The sequence below is a fragment of the Polypterus senegalus genome, chromosome 6 (assembly GCF_016835505.1).
Source record: "Polypterus senegalus isolate Bchr_013 chromosome 6, ASM1683550v1, whole genome shotgun sequence".
Classification (NCBI taxonomy): domain Eukaryota; kingdom Metazoa; phylum Chordata; class Cladistia; order Polypteriformes; family Polypteridae; genus Polypterus; species Polypterus senegalus.
In genome coordinates, this window is record NC_053159.1 from 25,902,939 (window position 1) to 25,921,711 (window position 18,773).

At 39.8% G+C, this 18,773-nt stretch overlaps 1 protein-coding gene across 2 annotated transcripts in view; it reads right to left on the reverse strand.

The window, feature by feature from the left end:
• ube4b (ubiquitination factor E4B, UFD2 homolog (S. cerevisiae)) overlaps positions 1-18,773 on the reverse strand; it is a 96,162-nt gene that overhangs the window by 9,935 nt on the left and 67,454 nt on the right. For both annotated transcript variants that reach the window (XM_039755644.1, XM_039755645.1), the window contains 6 exons: positions 17,176-17,274; positions 14,033-14,268; positions 13,652-13,778; positions 10,939-11,083; positions 9,556-9,690; positions 9,094-9,285 (listed from right to left, as the gene is read on the reverse strand). In XM_039755644.1, coding sequence (XP_039611578.1) covers positions 9,094-9,285; positions 9,556-9,690; positions 10,939-11,083; positions 13,652-13,778; positions 14,033-14,268; positions 17,176-17,274 — 934 coding nt within the window. The remainder of the gene's footprint in view (positions 1-9,093; positions 9,286-9,555; positions 9,691-10,938; positions 11,084-13,651; positions 13,779-14,032; positions 14,269-17,175; positions 17,275-18,773) is intronic.

Here is an 18,773-nt window from a genome sequence, read left to right on the forward strand (position 1 = left end):
TCTATAAGACTGGCGGGAATGTATTCATTCACAAGCTTTTGAAAAGCAGCAATCATATTGCAATCATATATGACCGGTCTTGTGGCTTTTTCAGAGTACCAAACATGCAGAAAATTTAAAGAGAGACTGAACGTAAAACACAAAAAGATGCAAAGCTATAAGGTATCTGGAAGTAAATCATTACGTGACTAGCTCTGTCAGACAGAAATTACGATATACCTGAATTTATTTTACATAGTTTGTCGTTTGCTCTGTTTAGCCATGTGACCAAGAATTTTAATCTACAAAGTTGCATGAGCAGTTTTTGAGATATATAGCTTATTTAAATATAAATGTACACATACATGGAGGTACACACAAATGCATGCACACTCAAAAAACATTTTAAATAAAGATAGCCGACAGCTTGTTTGCACTTGGTTTTTTAACAATAAGTAGACAGACCGAGTCAAAAAATACACTAAATGAATAAAGGGTAAGAAAAACAGTGCAAAAGTAATTGGAAAAAAGGCAACATAAGGACATTGTTTATACTCTTCATATTCTCTCGTTCAAAAAATTACCGAAAATCTAATCAAAACAAATATTTTTCTCAAATGTCTGCCACAAAACTGTCACCCCTTCATGTAATACTTTGTACAGCCAAATAACAGCTCCTATAATGCTTAATGATGTTGTAGAACACATGGCAAAGGATCCGAGACCATTGCTTCATACAGAATCTCTCTAGATCCTTCAAATATTAAGGTCCATGCCTGTGGGCTCTCCTTTTCAGACAATGCCACTGGCTTTTCAATGAGGTTTAGGTCAGGAGCTTTTGAGGTACGCTTTGGATCATTGTCCTGTTGGAAAATCCAACCACTACACAAATATAAGCTTTCTGAGACTGCTAGTCAGGTTTTGATTTAATATCCACTGATACTGAGTGCACGGAACAGTGTATCTATACAAGCTGTCCAGTGCATTTAGCAGAAAAAGAGCCCACAATATCAAACATCCATTAACATACTTCAAATTAGGGATGAAGTACAGCAAAACCTTGATTATCCATGACTCGATTAAGCATCAGGACCAAAAAAAAAAAAAATTCCACACACCACAGTGTCAGTTACATGCCTTCAGTTTTAATAGCATTTCGTAACTTTTCTCTTTTGTAATAATTAATATATTGTTATGGCCGATAAATCGTATTTGTGTGGTATTGGAATTGTCACAGAAATTGAAATTAAACATTTACAAAATGGCAAAAGTGTTTTAAGTATTGCTTCAATTTACGGAGTAGGAAGAACAGCGAAGGATATGAATGTCGTAAGTGATGGGACTGGGTGAAGGGTTTCTGTTCTGTAAGGGGTGGACGTGCCTCTTACGAGACAAGTGACAGGAGAAGTTAGGAGAAAAAGGAAGGTGCAGCGAAAGGAAGTTTTGAGTTGGGAATCAGAAGACAATAAGCAGGAGTCTTTGTGATATAGACAAAAAAATAATGTAAGTGGCAGAAGATAAACTGATGGATAGGGAAAGCTTTCTTTTGTTTTAGAGGTGTACTCTGTAACCCAAATAACGGTGTGTAAGTCAGGGCACCGTTTGTTATGGAACAAAGACTCCAAGTAAAATATAGAAAACTAGAGTACCTCTGAGTTGTATTTGCATATTATTTTGGTCGCTACAATATTATATGAATTGATTAATTTTGTTAAAACTATATTACATTTTGTTAATACAGTTTTCTTTTATAAATAAACTAGCAGAATACCCGCGCTTCGCAGCAGAGAAGTAGTGTGTTAAAGAAGTCATGAAAAAGAAAAGGAAACATTTTAAAAATAACGTAAGATGATTGTTAATGTAATTGTTTTGTCATTGATATGAGTGTTGATATATATATATATATATATATATATATATATATATATATATATATATATATATATATAGATATATATATATATATATATATATATATATATATATATATATATATATATATATATAATATATATATATATATATATATATATATATAGAGATATATATATATATATATATATATATATATATATATATATATATATATATATATATCTCTAGATATACAGACATAGATATATATATCTAGATATAGAGATATGTGCCCTGTGTTGGCTGGGATTGGCTCCAGCAGACCCCCGTGACCCTGTATTCGGATTCAGCGGGTTAGAAAATGGATGGATGGATATATATATATATATATATTGAAGTTGATTTAAACTTACTAATTATTGCCCTGATAGTAGTAAGGGGCATTTTCAACAATTTCATGATTTTCTAATTTCTATTTCATTTCATGCAGCTCAATAAACCATCAATTCTGCATTTTAGGGGTTTCCCATTCTGAAGGATAACTAAACGAATTTGGTGTGTGTGTCACCTCATATTTATACCCCAGTGAAAGACAGTCATTGCTGACCATTGAAGTGTTCCAACTCACTAAAATAAACTTAAAATGCAAAACATTAATGGAATTATACTTCAGTTAGATTTTACTTATTTAACTTTCTAAAAATTTAAATAATTGTGGCATACATATTGTCACACACGTGCACATGGGAGGCAGCTAAAGGGCTTGAGTGAAGGCAGTTCTGAGGCATGCCAGGATGTGGCAGAGTGCACTGACTCTTTTACTCTACCTGTAGACCATTCCTGGGAGACTCCACCTGGCTCTCTTGACATCACTTCCGGGACCGAACCAATGGATACAGACCTTACCAGCTCCGGCCCCCCTGATGTCACGTCCAGGCCTGATCCAATGAGTGATGAACATGTGCCCGATCCTTATGACCTCACTTCCTGTCTTCCCCTTTAAAAGCCTGCCCCCTTTTCTTTTTCCCTCAGTCATGTCTTGGACTCGTATGCACTTCAGTGCTGTATCTTTATAAAAAGAACGACTTTGCAGCCGGGTTACCAGATTATACGGGTGGCTGCCCCAAACCTTTTCTTGAGTATGTCTCAACTTTGTGACATTGGCGTAGTCGGCAGGATCGAGAAGTCCTGGAAGAGAAGGGGACAGGACCTGCAACCCAACCAAGTGGGAGCGTACCAGGGCCGAGTTTTCAGGCGGGGAGGGTGTCCCGTGTTTCGGAGTGGCCCGGTACAGGCTCTGCTCCCGGCAAGCTCTACTAGGCAGGCCAGGGAGTGTTCGGGAGGGGCTCACAGACGTGGGCTGCTTCGGAGGGGGGAGGCAAAGAGGGCTGTTTGTGCTCTCTCGGAGGAGAGTGCTCGCCTCCCTGTAAAGCCAGAGCCCCGATTTCCACCTAGGGGTGCCCCAGACTGGCAGGTGACTAACCTGAAAAACTGGTGGTTCGACCCAGAGCGGCCGACCCCTCAATAAGCATGGTCCCTATGGGCAAAGGTAGGGCAGTGGCTACGGCCACAGGAACTGAAGCCCTATCAAACAATAGAGCAGGTGGCTTGCTACCTGCTTCTGGACACGCTACTCCGGGGCTTCACCCAGCCCGGTCTGGGGTAGAGACTTTCACAACATGGCAGAGCTCATAGAGAAACAAAGGAGGGCCTCACAATCTGGGGGAGCTGAACCGTCCTTTAGCCAAACTCAACCGGGGTATGTCCCAACACCTAGAACGCCTCCCCCCCACCGTACAACCCAGAGCTGGTGCCGGCATCCCCGGGGCCACGGGCGCGCAAACCGCTTGGGAATGAGGCGGAATACAGGTGGAAGGAGAGGAGGGGTTGGTGTGCTCTGATAAACCCATTGGCGGTCCCACACACAGGCGCGGTGGTCGTTAACGGGTTCAAAACGTCTGCTCTGTTGGACACCGGCAGCAACACTTCCATTGTTGCCCGCCGTTTTGTGCTACCGCGACAGTGGTTGAAATATAAGGTCGGTATAACCTGTGTCCACGGGGAAACCCGCTGGTACAGGGCCGCCACTTGTGTCATCAGTTACGGGGGATCGGTTCAGAAATTAACCGTGGCAATCCTTCCTGATCCTCCACACCCGGTGATACTGGGGCGGAACTGGCCTGAAATTAAAAGTAGTGAGGCACATACCACTCGCGGGATTACTTTGGGCCTCGTTATAGACGGGAATGAGCCGTCTCAGGCTGCCTCCACGCCGTGTAATCAGCCGGCAGAGAGAGACGCGGCTTCCCTGAGCGACGTGGCAACCCCTGGGCCGTTGCGTGCTGGTACGTCATCCACCGAAGTCGAGACGGAACGGGAGGAAACCACGCCCCTTGAGGTCGACGCTGACACTCTCTCCTTGTTGTGGTTTCAATTTAAAAAGACGCCGGCTTCTTTCAGAAGGGAGCAATGGAATGACGACTCCCTGAAGTTTGCAAAAAATGCAGTGGTCCTTGTCAATGGCCAGCGCACTGATCAGTCCATGCCACAGGGCCCTCACTTTGTATTAGACAACGACCTTCTTTAACGTGGAGCAATGCATGGTGGGTAGGAGAGATAGCTGCTGCTAATTCCGCGTACCTTCTGGTGGCAGGTCTGCGAGCTAGCACACGCCCACCTCCTAGGTGGCCACTTGGGCACCGAGAAAACTCTGGAGCGGATCAAGCTCCGTTTCTACTGGCCGGGAATCAATGAGGAGGTTCGTTGCTTTTGCGCTTCCTGCCCGGAGTGTCAACTGCAACAAATTCCCAGGAGGGACCGTGCTCCTCTTGTTCCTATTCCCCTGATTGGTGTCCCCTTCCAAAGAATCTGGTCGACTTGGTTGGACCCCTAGAGCCCTCAGCCCGAAGACACAAGTACATTTTAGTCCTCGTGGATTATGCTACACGATACCCCGAAGCTGTTCCGTTGCGTTCAGCTACCTCCAAAGCCATCGCACAGGAATTACTAGGGGTCTTTCCGCGCGTGGGTATTCCCAAGGAAGTCTTGACAGACCAGGGGACACCTTTTACCTCGGAGACGTTCAAGGAGACTGCCAAGTTACTGAAAATAAAGCATTTAAAGACCGCGGGGTATCATCCTCAAACTGACGGGTTAGTAGAGAGGTTTAGACTCTCAAACAAATGCTACATAAGGTGGTCAGCGAGGATGGAAGGAACTGGGATCAGCTCCTCCCCCTCATCCTTTTGCTTATCGGGAAGTCCCACAAGCCTCCACGGGGTTCTCCCCTTTTGAATTACTATATGGGCGACACCCTTGGGGCATATTAGACATTCTAAAAGAAGGATGGGAAGAAGAGGCTCTTCCCTCTACAAACATATTAGTGTATATCGCGCAGTTACGCGATAGATTGGGAAAGATTCGGCCTCTCCTTAAAAGTCACATGGAAGAAGCTCAAGCAGCACAGGCCCGTTACTACAACGGTGGCACGTCTCTTCGGGAGTTCCACCCGGGAGATCGGGTCATGGTCCTAGTGCCTACCTCCCACTCTAAGTTGCTTGCCCATTGGCAAGGCCCCTACGAAGTTAAGGAGAGGAAGGGGCTGGTCAACTACTTGGTGAGTCAACCCAATCATCGGCCAAAGGAGCGGGTTTATCATGTGAACTTGCTGAAACCATGGAAGGACAGGGACACTGGTCCCTCCTCCGGCCAGCCCCGCTCACTCTTCGCTCACACACACCGCCTTAACTTCGGTACAGACTTAAGTCCCAGACAACGGCAGGAGCTGGAAACAGTTATTGGGGCCATCCGGGAGGTAGTCAGTGAAAACCCCAGAAGGATCTCTCTGGTTGAGCACAACATTGTGACAGAGCCCGGGGTTTTTGTCCAAGAATGCCCGTATCGTCTTCCCGAGGCAAAAAGGGCTGAAGTGGAGCTTGAGATCAAGCGCATGCTGGAGCTAGGTGTGATTGAGGAAAGTTATAGTTCCTGGTCCAGCCCAATTGTGCTCGTCGGTAAGCCTGATGGGAGTTGGAGGTTTTGCAATGACTTCAGTCGGCTTAATCAAGTCTCCCAATTAGATGCTTATCCAATGCCACGAGTGGACGACCTCCTCGAGAGGCTTGGACAGGCTTGGGACTTGACCACACTTGACATGACAAAAGGGTACTGGCAGGTTCCTTTAACGGGCTCCGCGAAGGAAAAAAACGCGTTTAGTACCCCTAGCGGACACTGGCAGTATCGTGTCCTTCCGTTTGGGTTACACGGGGCTCCAGCAACCTTCCAGCGTCTGGTGGACAAAGTGCTTCGGCCTCATAACTCATACAGTGCTGCTTACCTGGATGACATGGTCATCTATTCCAGCACATGGAGGGAACACCTACAGCATGTCCGAGCGGTATTGCGAACACTTGGTGAGGCCGGGCTCCGGATTAATCCCAAGAAATGCTTCTTTGGGTTAAGCAAGGCCAAATATTTAGGCTACCTGGTGGGTCGGGGTACCGTAAGGCCACAGTCCTCCAAAGTTGATGCCATTTTGAAATGGCCCTGTCCGTGAACCAAGCGGCAGGTCCCAGCCTTCCTCGGGTTAGCCGGGTACTACCGCCGGTTTGTACCCCGGATCTCGGAGAGAGCGGCGCCATTGACTGATTTAACTCTTTTAGGGCTAATTTTTTTTTGTTTCTTATCTCCCAGGGCTGAATATTTTTCCAAAAACTAACATTTTTTAAAAAAGAACACAAAACAATTGTTTAACATATCAAATCAACAAAAAATATTTACTTTTAACAAATGTTACTGTCTTGCATATTGTATGAGCCTGCATACTCTATGATTTCACATACATATCACATACATTTTACACAGCAAAGTCCTGCAAAGTCTGATCTCGCTCAAAGCAGCCAATTTCAGTCATTGCCACATTGCACTGCTTACAATACGTGTTGCTTTGGTGCCTACTCTTCAATTGTCTGTTGCTGCACTTTCTCACATATATCGTTAGTGTGTACTGTAGAGAGACAAGTCACCCTTTTGCCATTGTGCCATTCTACTGCCATCAAGTTTTTTGCCCGCATGAAAATCATATTGTCACCTCTTTTCATCTTCTGAAACTTTATGAACTTTATGTATGGCATTATAGCCTGGCTCACCCCATGGGATTTGCTTCTGTTTATTACAGAAGTGAATAAAACTTTGCAGCAGCACGTACCTATCACCATGCTGCATAACCTGTCCAAAGCCACCAGGGGACAAAGCACGTTTGGACCATTGCTCCCTGAAGTTATATCACCAGTTCTTTCCCATCTCTATTTGTAATACCACAGCACGCTTCATCTCGTCTTTTTGTTGTGGGTTTACACTTTGAAAAACGAGAATGGATGCAAACGCAGCCCGCGACTCAAAAAATTTCTCTGCCTACCTGTTTGACTCGTCTGACGGTAGCTGAAAAGCAGCATCAGGAGAGAGCAGCCTGAAGTACAGCAGTCCAACAGCAAGCCATGCCGTCTTGTGAAGTCCGGTAGCCAGATCGGCTCTCAACGGATCAATGTCTGTGTATTTATCCCACGCAAACCTTGCCGTAGATGCATCGGCTGCGCAAAGTCGCTCAACTGGCAGCAGATCCGCTGGCGCGGCATCGGCTGGTGTTTGATCAGCTGATGCCGGCTTCTCACTCTCTTGTTCAATCTCCTGATCACTGTCAATAAAATCCGATTCTGAAAAATCAGAGTCCGACTCCGCGATAATGCACAAAACATTGTCTGCCGAGCGTTTTCTTTTCTACACTCGCTTCGCTCCCTTGTCACATGTCGATGCCATCTTGCCATTGTTTACATTTCGCAACTCACGCACACGCAAGGATTAGTTGCCGAGTCAACGACTCAAGCATTCCTCCAAGCACAGAGGGAATGCCTGTGACGTTACAGTGAGATTTGTCGCCATTAACAGCTGATTATCGCCCTCTATCCCTGGACGTCGACTTTAGTCAACATGCGCCCTCAACCCCTCCTGTCGACAAAAGTTGACATCCGCCCTAAAAGAGTTAACAAAGAAGAGGGCCCCGAACATTGAGGTATGGACTGAGAAGACAGGCGCTGCATTTGGTGACTTAAAGCAGGCCCTTACATCCGCACCTATTTTGATGGCACCTAACTTTTCTTTGCCTTTCATCCTCCAGATGGACGCTTCGGACACAGGCCCGGGCGCTGTGCTGAGCCAAAAAGTGTCGATGGTGTGGAACACCCCATCATGTTCCTTAGCCGGAAACTGTTGGATCAGGAGACCAGGTATGCAGCGGTGGAAAGGGAGGCTTTGGCAATTAAATGGGCGATTACTCAGCTTAGGTACTACCTGTTGGGCAGGGAATTCACCCTTGTCACGGACCATGCACCTCTACAGTGGATAGCCCTGCACAAGGAGTCGAATCCGCGGGTCACCCGTTGGTTTCTTGACCTACAGCCGTACAAGTTTTCACTCGTTCATCGTCGGGGTGCTCTCCATGCCAACGCTGATGCTCTTTCTCGGGTTCACGACCTCTCGGTTAGGTCGCCCGACCACGGGTCTGGGCTAAGGGGGCCTTGTCACACACGTGCGCATGGGAGGCAGCTAAAGGGCTTGAGTGAAGGCAGTTCTGAGGCATGCCGGGATGTGGCAAAGTGCACTGACTCTTTTTCTCACTACCCTGTAGACCATTCCTGGGAGACTCCACCTGGCTCTCTTGACATCACTTCCGGGACCGAACCAATGGAAACAGACCTTACCAGCTCCGGCCCCCCTGATGTCATGTCCGGGCCTGATCCAATGAGTGATGAACACGTGCCCGATCCTTATGACCTCACTTCCTGTCTTCCCCTTAAAAAGCTTGCCCTTTTTCCCTCAGTCTTGTCTTGGACTCGTTGTATGCACTTCAGTGCTGTATCTTTATAAAAAGAACGACTTTGCAGCCGGGTTACCAGATTATACGGGTGGCTGCCCCAAACCTTTTCTTGAGTATGTCTCAACTTTGTGACAATATATTTGGGAAAGAAACTTTTATAATGAAAATTTTCCCCCTCTCAGATAGCTTTTACTTACTACGGGTGCCAATATTAGTGGAGGGAAATGTATGCATGTGTTTGGAACACTGACTAAGTGCAAGCAAGTGTGAATGTTGATAAGAGTATGCACTGCAATTGCATTAATTGGGTTTTGAAAGCAGATGTTTATAGCTACCTAAAGCATCTTTATTTACCGTTTTAGACATTTTTTAATTTCATTAAAACCCACCTGATCATCTGCAATTGCCCTGGCAAACCGTGCACAGTCTAGCTGTAGGTAAATATCAGTGAGCTGATCCAGCAGCTTTTTTGGCTCAAAACCATACTTTTCTGGGTTTTCCACTTTCAGGTCTCGACATTTAGGACCACATAGTTGCTGCAAATTGAAGTTCAACATCGCCGCTAAACGTGGCCCAAGCTCCTATAAAAATCATAAAAAGAGAGAGGAATGAAATTATATAATTAAAGGATATAATTTAGATTCACAGATCACATTCTGTACATCTCTGCACAACCTACACATTTTTCACATGGCATAGGTTAGTGGCAGCTTTGAAATATATAAAAAAAAACAAGACAACTTTAACAGACTAATAGGTTCCAGGAAATAGGAACTTTAATAAAAATCAATGTGCAATTATTTATCTACAGGGAAAAAAAAGTACCTTTTATATTAGTCACAAATACTCACAGGCCTAAGAAAAGGTTTCTGAACTTGCTTGGTAAGGATGTGAAACATGTCTACTGTTTCTGTTGCTAGAGCAAGGTAGGAACGTGATACACGCTCATCTTGAGTCAGCTGAGATTGTCGACTTTGCTGCTGCTCCTAAATAGTAAATAAAGAAAAATAATGATCAAACATAGATCATCCTTACATTTTCCTTTAAATAAAGCTCTAATCCAAGAAAATACATCAGAAGCTGATTTCTTTAGGTTAAAGACTGGAATCAGGCCACTACCAAAGTTTAACTATCTACGCAGAAATTCACATATCGGCAACAGAGTTGGGCTTAAAGGGTTAGTTTTATATGTTAGAAATTAAAAGATTTTAAGCTATAGTTTTGAGAAGTTAATTTTTCAATTAATTGCCTAAACATTTAGAAAAATTAACACTTATATAATCCATACATGTTGAGTATGAAAGTTGTGCTAATAAAATGTTCACTTGTGTTGCTTCATTTCTTTTCACTCAGAGTACACATATGAGGAAAAGGTTCAATAGACCAGACACAACAGATGAAGCACTGGAGAAACAGGGAAAGGAAAATGTCCGATGCCTAGCAGTAACCCTTGTAGAAAATGCTGAATAACGCCCACTGAGAACAAATGCCTATGCTGTAGGGAGTTGGACATCTTACTACTGCCTTTAGAAAACATTGACATACCAGAACACAAGGCAGCTTGGTGTTGCAAAAGAATTTTTGTTTTGGAGAAAGCTTTTGACTTTCTAAAAATTCACAGAAGGAGGAAAGGTTGGAAACACCAAATGGACAAATTCATTGGGGTCTGTCTTGTTCAGCTAGTTTGTGATTACTTGCCTAGCTACAATATTTGTCATGATGTTGCCTGAAATCTTACTAGTTTAACAGTGCACTTTAGTGCATCCCTGTATAGTCCGAGTTGTGACGTTAAACCTAATTGTTGTTTGATCTATAGTTATGTCAATAATCATAGAGATAACACAGACCCATTTTTATTTTGTTTTAACACAGTGTGTGTATTTTTTTATGACTATGCCACAGAAGAAGTTGCTAATTAAAGAAAAAACACCCAAGTTAGATATCTGCAAAACCTGCAATAAAATTATTTCCAGCTTTGTTTTGTTGTCAGAGACATAAATCCGGGCATATTTTCTGAAAAAGGGGGTTTGTGTTGCATCAAAGTGAACACATTTCGAAAATGTTGAGGTTTCTGTTTTATATTTAGACTATTGCTCTATTAGCTGAAATTGTATGCTGCTCAGACAGCAGCTATGTTTCTGTGTAAAGTTCCTAAGTACATACAGCTAAACTACACAAAGCAAATGTGTTGGCAAACAGCAGACTGTTAAAAAAAAACATAAAAATGATCTAACCCTTGGTAATAAGTCCCAGTGTTCTTTATTCTTCATCTCCTCTTGGATCTCGTGGATTCTTTTAAGAGACTCCAAGCTTTCATCCAGTAAGAAGGTGGTATCATTTATTAACATATTGATATAGCGGACAAACTGCTTTCCAGAGCTGTTGGTAAGTAAAGAAAGTATCAAAGTTATCCTTTTGCATAACACGAATGCAATGCCTTGGTCAAATCAAATGGCAACTTTAGGGAAAATTCTTAAAACTTTTATCTTGCTTTTTATTTTCAACTTACGCAAAACAATTTACATATAAAAAGTCGAACAGTTTACTGAACCATCTTTGCTTGCAGTTTAATTCCATGTATGGTACCAAATATTAATTTTAATGCATTATAGCCCTTGTAGTTTACAAAAAATGGCATTAACCAAAAAACATCCACTGACCAGCAGTACTATTGGAAAAAAGTGTCTGTTAATACGAGAATTTAGAGAAGAGAGTACAGACTCATTCAAGTGACATCCTTCAAATCTTCTATAACTCTGTGATGGTCAGTGCGATTTTCTACACTGTGGTGTGCTAGGCTGGTAACATCACTTCAAGAGAGGCCCACCAAATCAACAGGCTAATTAAAAGGGCAAGCTCAGTTATAGGATGTTCTCTGGACCCCCTGGAGGTTGTAGCAATGAGCAGAATTAAAATAAAACTAAATGCCACAATGAACAACTCTGCACATCCTCTCTCTGACACACCAACACAGAGGACCTTCAGGCAAGAAATTGTTCAGAAGTGTGTCAAAAAATGCTAATGGGGCGCCTTTATACCAACAGCAATACGTCTACATAATGCCTCAGTGTGACTGGGACAGTCAAGCCAGAATTTTTTTTATTTCTTATTTTCTTGCTTTATAATCATTCTGGTGTCAGTTCAGACAAAAGTGTGTGTGTGTATATTTAGTTATTTACTTATCTACCTGTTTATCTATTTATTTAATTTAAACTGCTTCCGTAAAAAGCCAAATTTCCCCCCAGAGACAAATAAGGTTCTATGTATCTAACTAACAGAAAGGCCACAAACACTCTTAATATCTCTTTCGCAATAGTAGTTGGCCCTTTGGCTTTACCCATCTCCAAGCTTCAAGGTTAAAATACCAAAAGCTATATGGCAGTTTTATACTATATCCTGAGGTTACCTTTGAGACAAAAACAGTCAATCCTGAGGTCAGGGAAGTCTTCAGAGTTCCCACCTGTGGCCACAGGTCTCCCTGCCCTTCTGACCCTCAATAATTATTCAAAGAACCAGGCACCTTAATTTTATCTGGCACTATCAGTTAACTCTACCAGGGCTTACTCCTATCACATGGCTACTACATATGCTCCTAAAAGGAGTTGTAGGCTGGTGTCCTGTTAACAAAAGTATGGCAGAACAAGAAGTGACCTCAACAATGGTTTTAAAAGGCACATTTTAATTTCAGATTCAGATTCAGCTGGTGAGAGGAATTGTCTAAGATTAAAAGAAAGAAATTGGTACACTAAAGAATTAGTGGAGCTAAATACTCTCACTAAAGACTGTCAAGTCACCTTACCAGGCAAAAGGATTTTGAAACTAAATCGGCCCAACAAAGCAGAAGGGTTCCCTTCTATGCTGCTTACGTAGTTTATTTTTCATTGTTTATATCTTCCAGTGTTATTCTGAATTTAAAATACACTTCTTTTTACATATTTTTGTTTCCTTGGTGTTACGGTGTAAGGGGTCACTATCAGAGAACTCCTTCTAGCATAATACAAATGAATAAACAGAAACCCACAAATGCAAAATGAGAAAGATAAGTATATGTCCTAGGTATTTACAACATGACTTACCCAATACAATGTAGCTCAATCATTTCTTAAAAAAAACAAAAACCAAGGCCTGGGTTTAACTACAAATTTGTTGACATCACAAGTCAGGAATGCTTATATAATATGCCATAGAAACAAGATGCATTAGCTGCACAATTCAAGTTAATTTGACTTTTTTTATGGTAACATTATGTGTTGTTTACTTAAAAACAAAATAATACTGAGTCAGATCAACAAGGGATTTATCCAAAATGGACAAAGCAGTAAATGGGTTTCCATGTCCCAAAACATTTGGTTTATTGCAACATCTTAAGACAAGTGCTTACCTCTCCCCGCCTTTCACTCCTATCTGCATCATATCGTGTGTGTGTATATGCCACAAGTAACTTATCATTTTTTAATCCTGTTTAGTTAAAAGTGGGCACCTCTGACAAATATAAGACGAGGCTATGTGAAGCAACAATGGCAAGTAATACGTAACAAATTAATTAGGCTATGAGGAATACGGAAAATTTGTTTAAGAACTTTAACATTTTTAACAATACTACTTATTTCATACAACTGTAGCAATCTTATTCATAGTATGCAAAAAGGTGAACCCCACAGATATCAAAAGTTTATAGATATGCAACAGTTTACATGAATTAGCTGGGCTTGACATTAATGTGAAAAGAAAAAGGGTCAAGGTCAATGTAAAACTAGTAAGGAGATATGCTCAGACGCTGTCTCTGCACAAGCAGAGGTTTCATGAAACCTGCAACATGCTTAACTGACAAATGGAGAGAAAATGAAGACGAAGAAAGAGACTTTCAATAAGAAAACTTCAAACATGTATACTTTTATAGACCAAGAAAAACTTTAATATTGCAATACTATTATAAATCTTACTAACTTGAACTCCTCCATGAAAGTACCATGGTGAGCGATGTTTTGCCACAGACTTTTAAAAATGGTACTGATATGATATCGGATGGTAAATTTGTCATAGAACTCACTAGTCGCTCCTGTGTGTTCCACATCTATAAGAGAATGGAAGAAAATGTATAATAAAATTTAATAGAAATGATTTGCACAATAAAAAAATACACTTTCAAAAACATTCCTTACCAAAAGAAAAACAAAACAAAAAACTCCATCTTGAAAGCAATGAGCTTAATACAATTCAGACACAATCCTAATTATTGTGATTTTTTCTATTATAAGAAAATGATTGTCTTGACAAACCTTACTTTAACATTTTATTGAATATACAAATTTCAACAAAATGGTTTACCTGTATAAAACTTCATGAGTGCAGGAACAAGATGTTTGACAGACAATGGATGATTTTCTATCATTTCCGAAAAACGTTGTGTTCGAGCCTGGACAGCAGGATTTGTCACAAAAAGAACTTCAACAAGTTTGGCAATAAGATAGGGGTTTCTAATGTAATTTTGACTGCAGATAAATACAATAAGGAATGTTACAATGTCCTGAGTGCATGGCTCATATAGAACCTGGGAGGAATACCTGTTGGAGTGAAAAACAGACAGTTAGGTTTTTTGCTGGCTATTTAATTGAAAAAGGCTCAAACACAGCAAATGTTTTATTAAACACCAGAACTAACTCAAACCAAAAAAAAGGCACAAATGGTTCCAGATTAAACAAAATAATTTAAACCAAAAATGTGTGAACATGTAGATTTAAATGCAATTGTTGCCTCCTGGGAAAACACGTTCAACTCTGTTAGGAATACATTCACACACTTTTTTTCCTCCACATTTGATCTTGAATATTTAAAAAAATGTTTATTTAAAGGTATAACAATGTATAATTTTAGTGCACTGCTTGTTTAATGAGAAACAAACCGACCATACATATCATATTACATATTATATTATTAGAAGTCATTCATGGCAGGATCGAGAAAATTCTGAACAATTCATTAAGTTTTTCTCACACCTGTAGCTCATCATGCAAGTTTTAACTTTAGATACAAATACTTAGAAGAAAGAAGAATTTTACCCGGTATCAGATCCACCGGTATATAGCCAATTCCTGCTAAGCGTTGGTATGGACCCCCAGTTAAACTTCAAATCATACATTAACCATATCATTAACAATGCTTTTTTTCATTTAAGGAATACTAAAAATGATAAATCTGCACCAAAAAATTAATACACACATTTGCTTTTGTCCAGCTAGATGCTGTTTGTAGAATATGGATATAACTATTATTACTGAGATAACCTGCATAAAAGTTTCTAAGATGAATAACTTTGTCACAGATTCAGCTCCAACTTTTTCCACTGTAACTATTAGTGACTTAAAAAACTGCCTGTAATAAACATTCATTTATTTAATGTTTAACTCCTTTAGGGGCTTCCCATTTTTTATTCAATGACTTATTTTTTTGCCTTTGTAATGTCAATTTTTTGTAGTTTTTGGAAAGAACTTTGTGCTATCCAGTATTTATTGAATGCCAATCTGCTATTAAAAATCTACTAAAAAATAAATGATGCTGACAAAATGAAACAATTTCAATTCATCAGTAAGCATGTTTATGGAAGTATCTAATGACAGCAGAGCAAACATAGTAGTACTTGTTTGGGTACTAACACAATTACTGTTATTCAGAACAGTTTTATCTGCTGATGCGTGCTATTATCACCATGCACAGATCTGACTAAATATGATATTTTTTGTTTCAGACTTAAGGTAATCAGTAAAACATTGTTATTACAGTATGTAATCAGATGGTGTAATTCAGGCTTTTTTGAATTTAAAAAACAGACCTCAGATGAAAGGTGAAAAGCTGAAAGTAAAGAATTTTAGCACTACAATATTGTGACCTGAATTGCAGACAGGAACAGTGCACCACAGATTTTAATTGACAAGAATTATGCCAAACTGCAGCTGTGACAGCAGATACTGCTACTTTTCAAGAGAATATTAGTGTTTCAAAGCTTCACATTAAACTGCCTATTGGGCTACCTTTGTAAGATGTTTCTTTTCATATGTAAAGAATAGTCCTACCTTGCTATTAGCTTTTTTCTAGAACCATCAGTGCACAGTAAATAAATCAAGTCTTTGTTCTCTACTTACATAACAAAAAATTAAATATTGCTTTTGTTGTTATATATAGACTAATCCTACCTAATTATAATAGCTTAGCATTTACATTTCTGACAACTTTTTAAAAGCCTTTCACACAAAGAGTATAGAAAAACCATTTCTGGAATTTACTTGTATTTTGTTATTCACACGTAAGAACCATCTAGTAAAATTTCCTAGCTCATAATATTTGATATATAGCCTCAAATAAAAAGATGTTTAAATGATCTATGATGAAAAATATTGATGTTAAAGGGCAGCTTTTGTTCTATTGATCTAATTATTTACTGCCAACATACTTGAATTACAAATATGTACTTAATATAAACACTACTATGGACAGAAATTAAAAAATACGGGAAAAACAAATGAAAGCTGCATGGTTCTGAAGGCGTATGTTATGGTATTTGTATGTTCCTATAAACTGCATCAAATTTAGTTTCCACTGGATAAGTGACACCACCGTCTTCATTATTCCCTGAAGTATATATCAATTCATTTCTTGACAGAAATTCAAAGTAAAATAGAATGGCAAAGTTTTATGATTGCAGTGAAAATCTAAAAAATAAAAATTTCGTTCAGTTTTTAAAATGAATACCTAAGTAAGTACTGTAGGATTATTGTATACATGCATACATTTTTAAAGTTTTTGTTGAGATTCTGAATTCTTCAAACAGATCAATATTAGACCAGTGAGGTCACCACCAAAGTACTCAAATAAAAACTTCGTGCCACCCTCTGTAACTGATTTTTGAGCTTTCCAACCAACAGACCTCAGCATGTGCAGATTCACAGCATTACATATTTAATACTGATCCTTAACACAGACAGTCCATATAGTAGTGTGCTGATTACCATTGACAATCACACTAGTAGGTTCAAAGACAATTTTTACACACAGGTTGTAAGTTGGCTCAACAGTCAATTATAAAAATTCAAATACTGTAATGTGTAAAGTGTATAAATATACAGAAACTGCAAATACATGTACACATTGTATATATGTCACAAATACATATATATATATATATATACACATATATATATTTATTTATTTATTTATTTTTAATGATATTTTGCCAACTCTTCTGAAGAGATATGCAAGTATGAATTTCATTGTAATACTGTATGTACACATGACAATAAAATGATACGAGGTTTTCACAGCTTCCACATACAAAAAGTAATTTTCTCTACTAAAAGATAGCAAAATGTGAATGTTCCCGTTTAAGACCAAGGCTAAAAAGCACAGAATGAGCTAAAGCTTTAGTGTAATGACAATGTCAATTGAGAATGTTTTACCTAAATCATTACAATACTTACTGTACAACAAACAGAAGAAATTCAGCAACATCTTCAATGTAAAACTCAGGCAAAGCAGCAAACACTTTAGGAATATCAGGGTGTAAAGGTAGTGTTATACTGAGGATACAAGAAACAACAATTAAATTACCAGGTTGTGTGCTGAAATTAAAATAATGGTGTACTAATATAATATCAAAGACACTGGAATCTTATAATTGACTGAAGTATACTTCTTACAGCAGCAGAAGGTATGAACCCATACAGAAAAAAAAAATTGTTACATGGAACTGAACTGTACATCACAAATGTGTTCAATAGCTTCTACCTAGATGCTGGAGGCAGTAGGTCACAATATACTTGCCTGTAGAAGGCAGCCAGAAAAGGCAGAAGCAGCTATAGCAGGTGAACCATTAGATGTGGCAGGAATGGTGCATGCAATACAGTATGGCATTACAATATATTTCATTTGTGATATATCATTTGATACACTGGGGTGGGAACACGCATAAGAATATTTTGCCGTTTTTTAAACTCTGTGAGAATGCATCAATTCCTACATTTATTGGTTCTTGGAAATCAAACTTAAACATTATCTTTGACGGTACTAAACTAATGTTGGAACTGCTGTTGAGATTTTAATATAAACTCTTCTGTTCTCATTTAAGTTCAGCATTATTTGAGGTTATTTTGGTTTTTAAGTATTACAGTCAAGAAAGGGTTTTAATTAAAATATACAATTTTCAAGGAATGTCATTTGAAAATCAAGTACTCTGCAATATTACAAACTACGGTTGCTTTTACCCTCTGGCTAACAGGTCTGCTTGAAGCTGAAATTTAATTGAATTACAAATTTTCCATACTTAGACTGAATTAATCAAAAAGAAAGGAGAATCACACCATTTGTACTAAGGTTTTATCTTGTTCTATACCGAGGATATTTATTTTTCTTCTTCTTTCGGCTGCTCCTGTTAGGGGTTGCCACAGTGGATTATCTTCTTCCACATCTCTGTCCTCTGCATCTTGTTCTGTCACACCCATCACCTGCATGTCCTCTCTCACCACATCCATAAACCTTCGCTTAGGCCGCCTTTTTTTCCTCCTGCCTGGCAGCTCTATCCTTAGCATCCTTTTCCCAATATACTCAGCTTCTCTCCTCTGCACATGTCCAAACCAATGCAATCTCGCCTCTCTGACTTTGTCTCGCAACCATCCAACCTGAGCTGACCCTCTAATGTACTCATTTCTAATCCTGTCCATCCTCGTCACACCGAATGCAAATCTTAACATCTTTAACTCTGCCACCTCCAGCTCTGTCTCCAGCGTACTGGTCAGTACCACTGTCTCCAGCTTGTATAACAAAGCAGGTCTCACTACCGTCCTGTGGACCTTCCCTTTCACTCTTGCTGGTACCCATGTGTCACAAATCACTCCTGACACTCTTCTCCACCCATTCAACCCTTCCTGCCCTCCCTTTTTCACCACTCTTCCACAATCCCCACTACTCTGAATTGTTGGTCCCAAGTATTTTTATTAAGAGGAAAGTCTTATCCAAAATAACTTGTTTGCGTGAGCATAAAAAGACTAATAAATAATTCATTGTGATAGTCAACACTGTC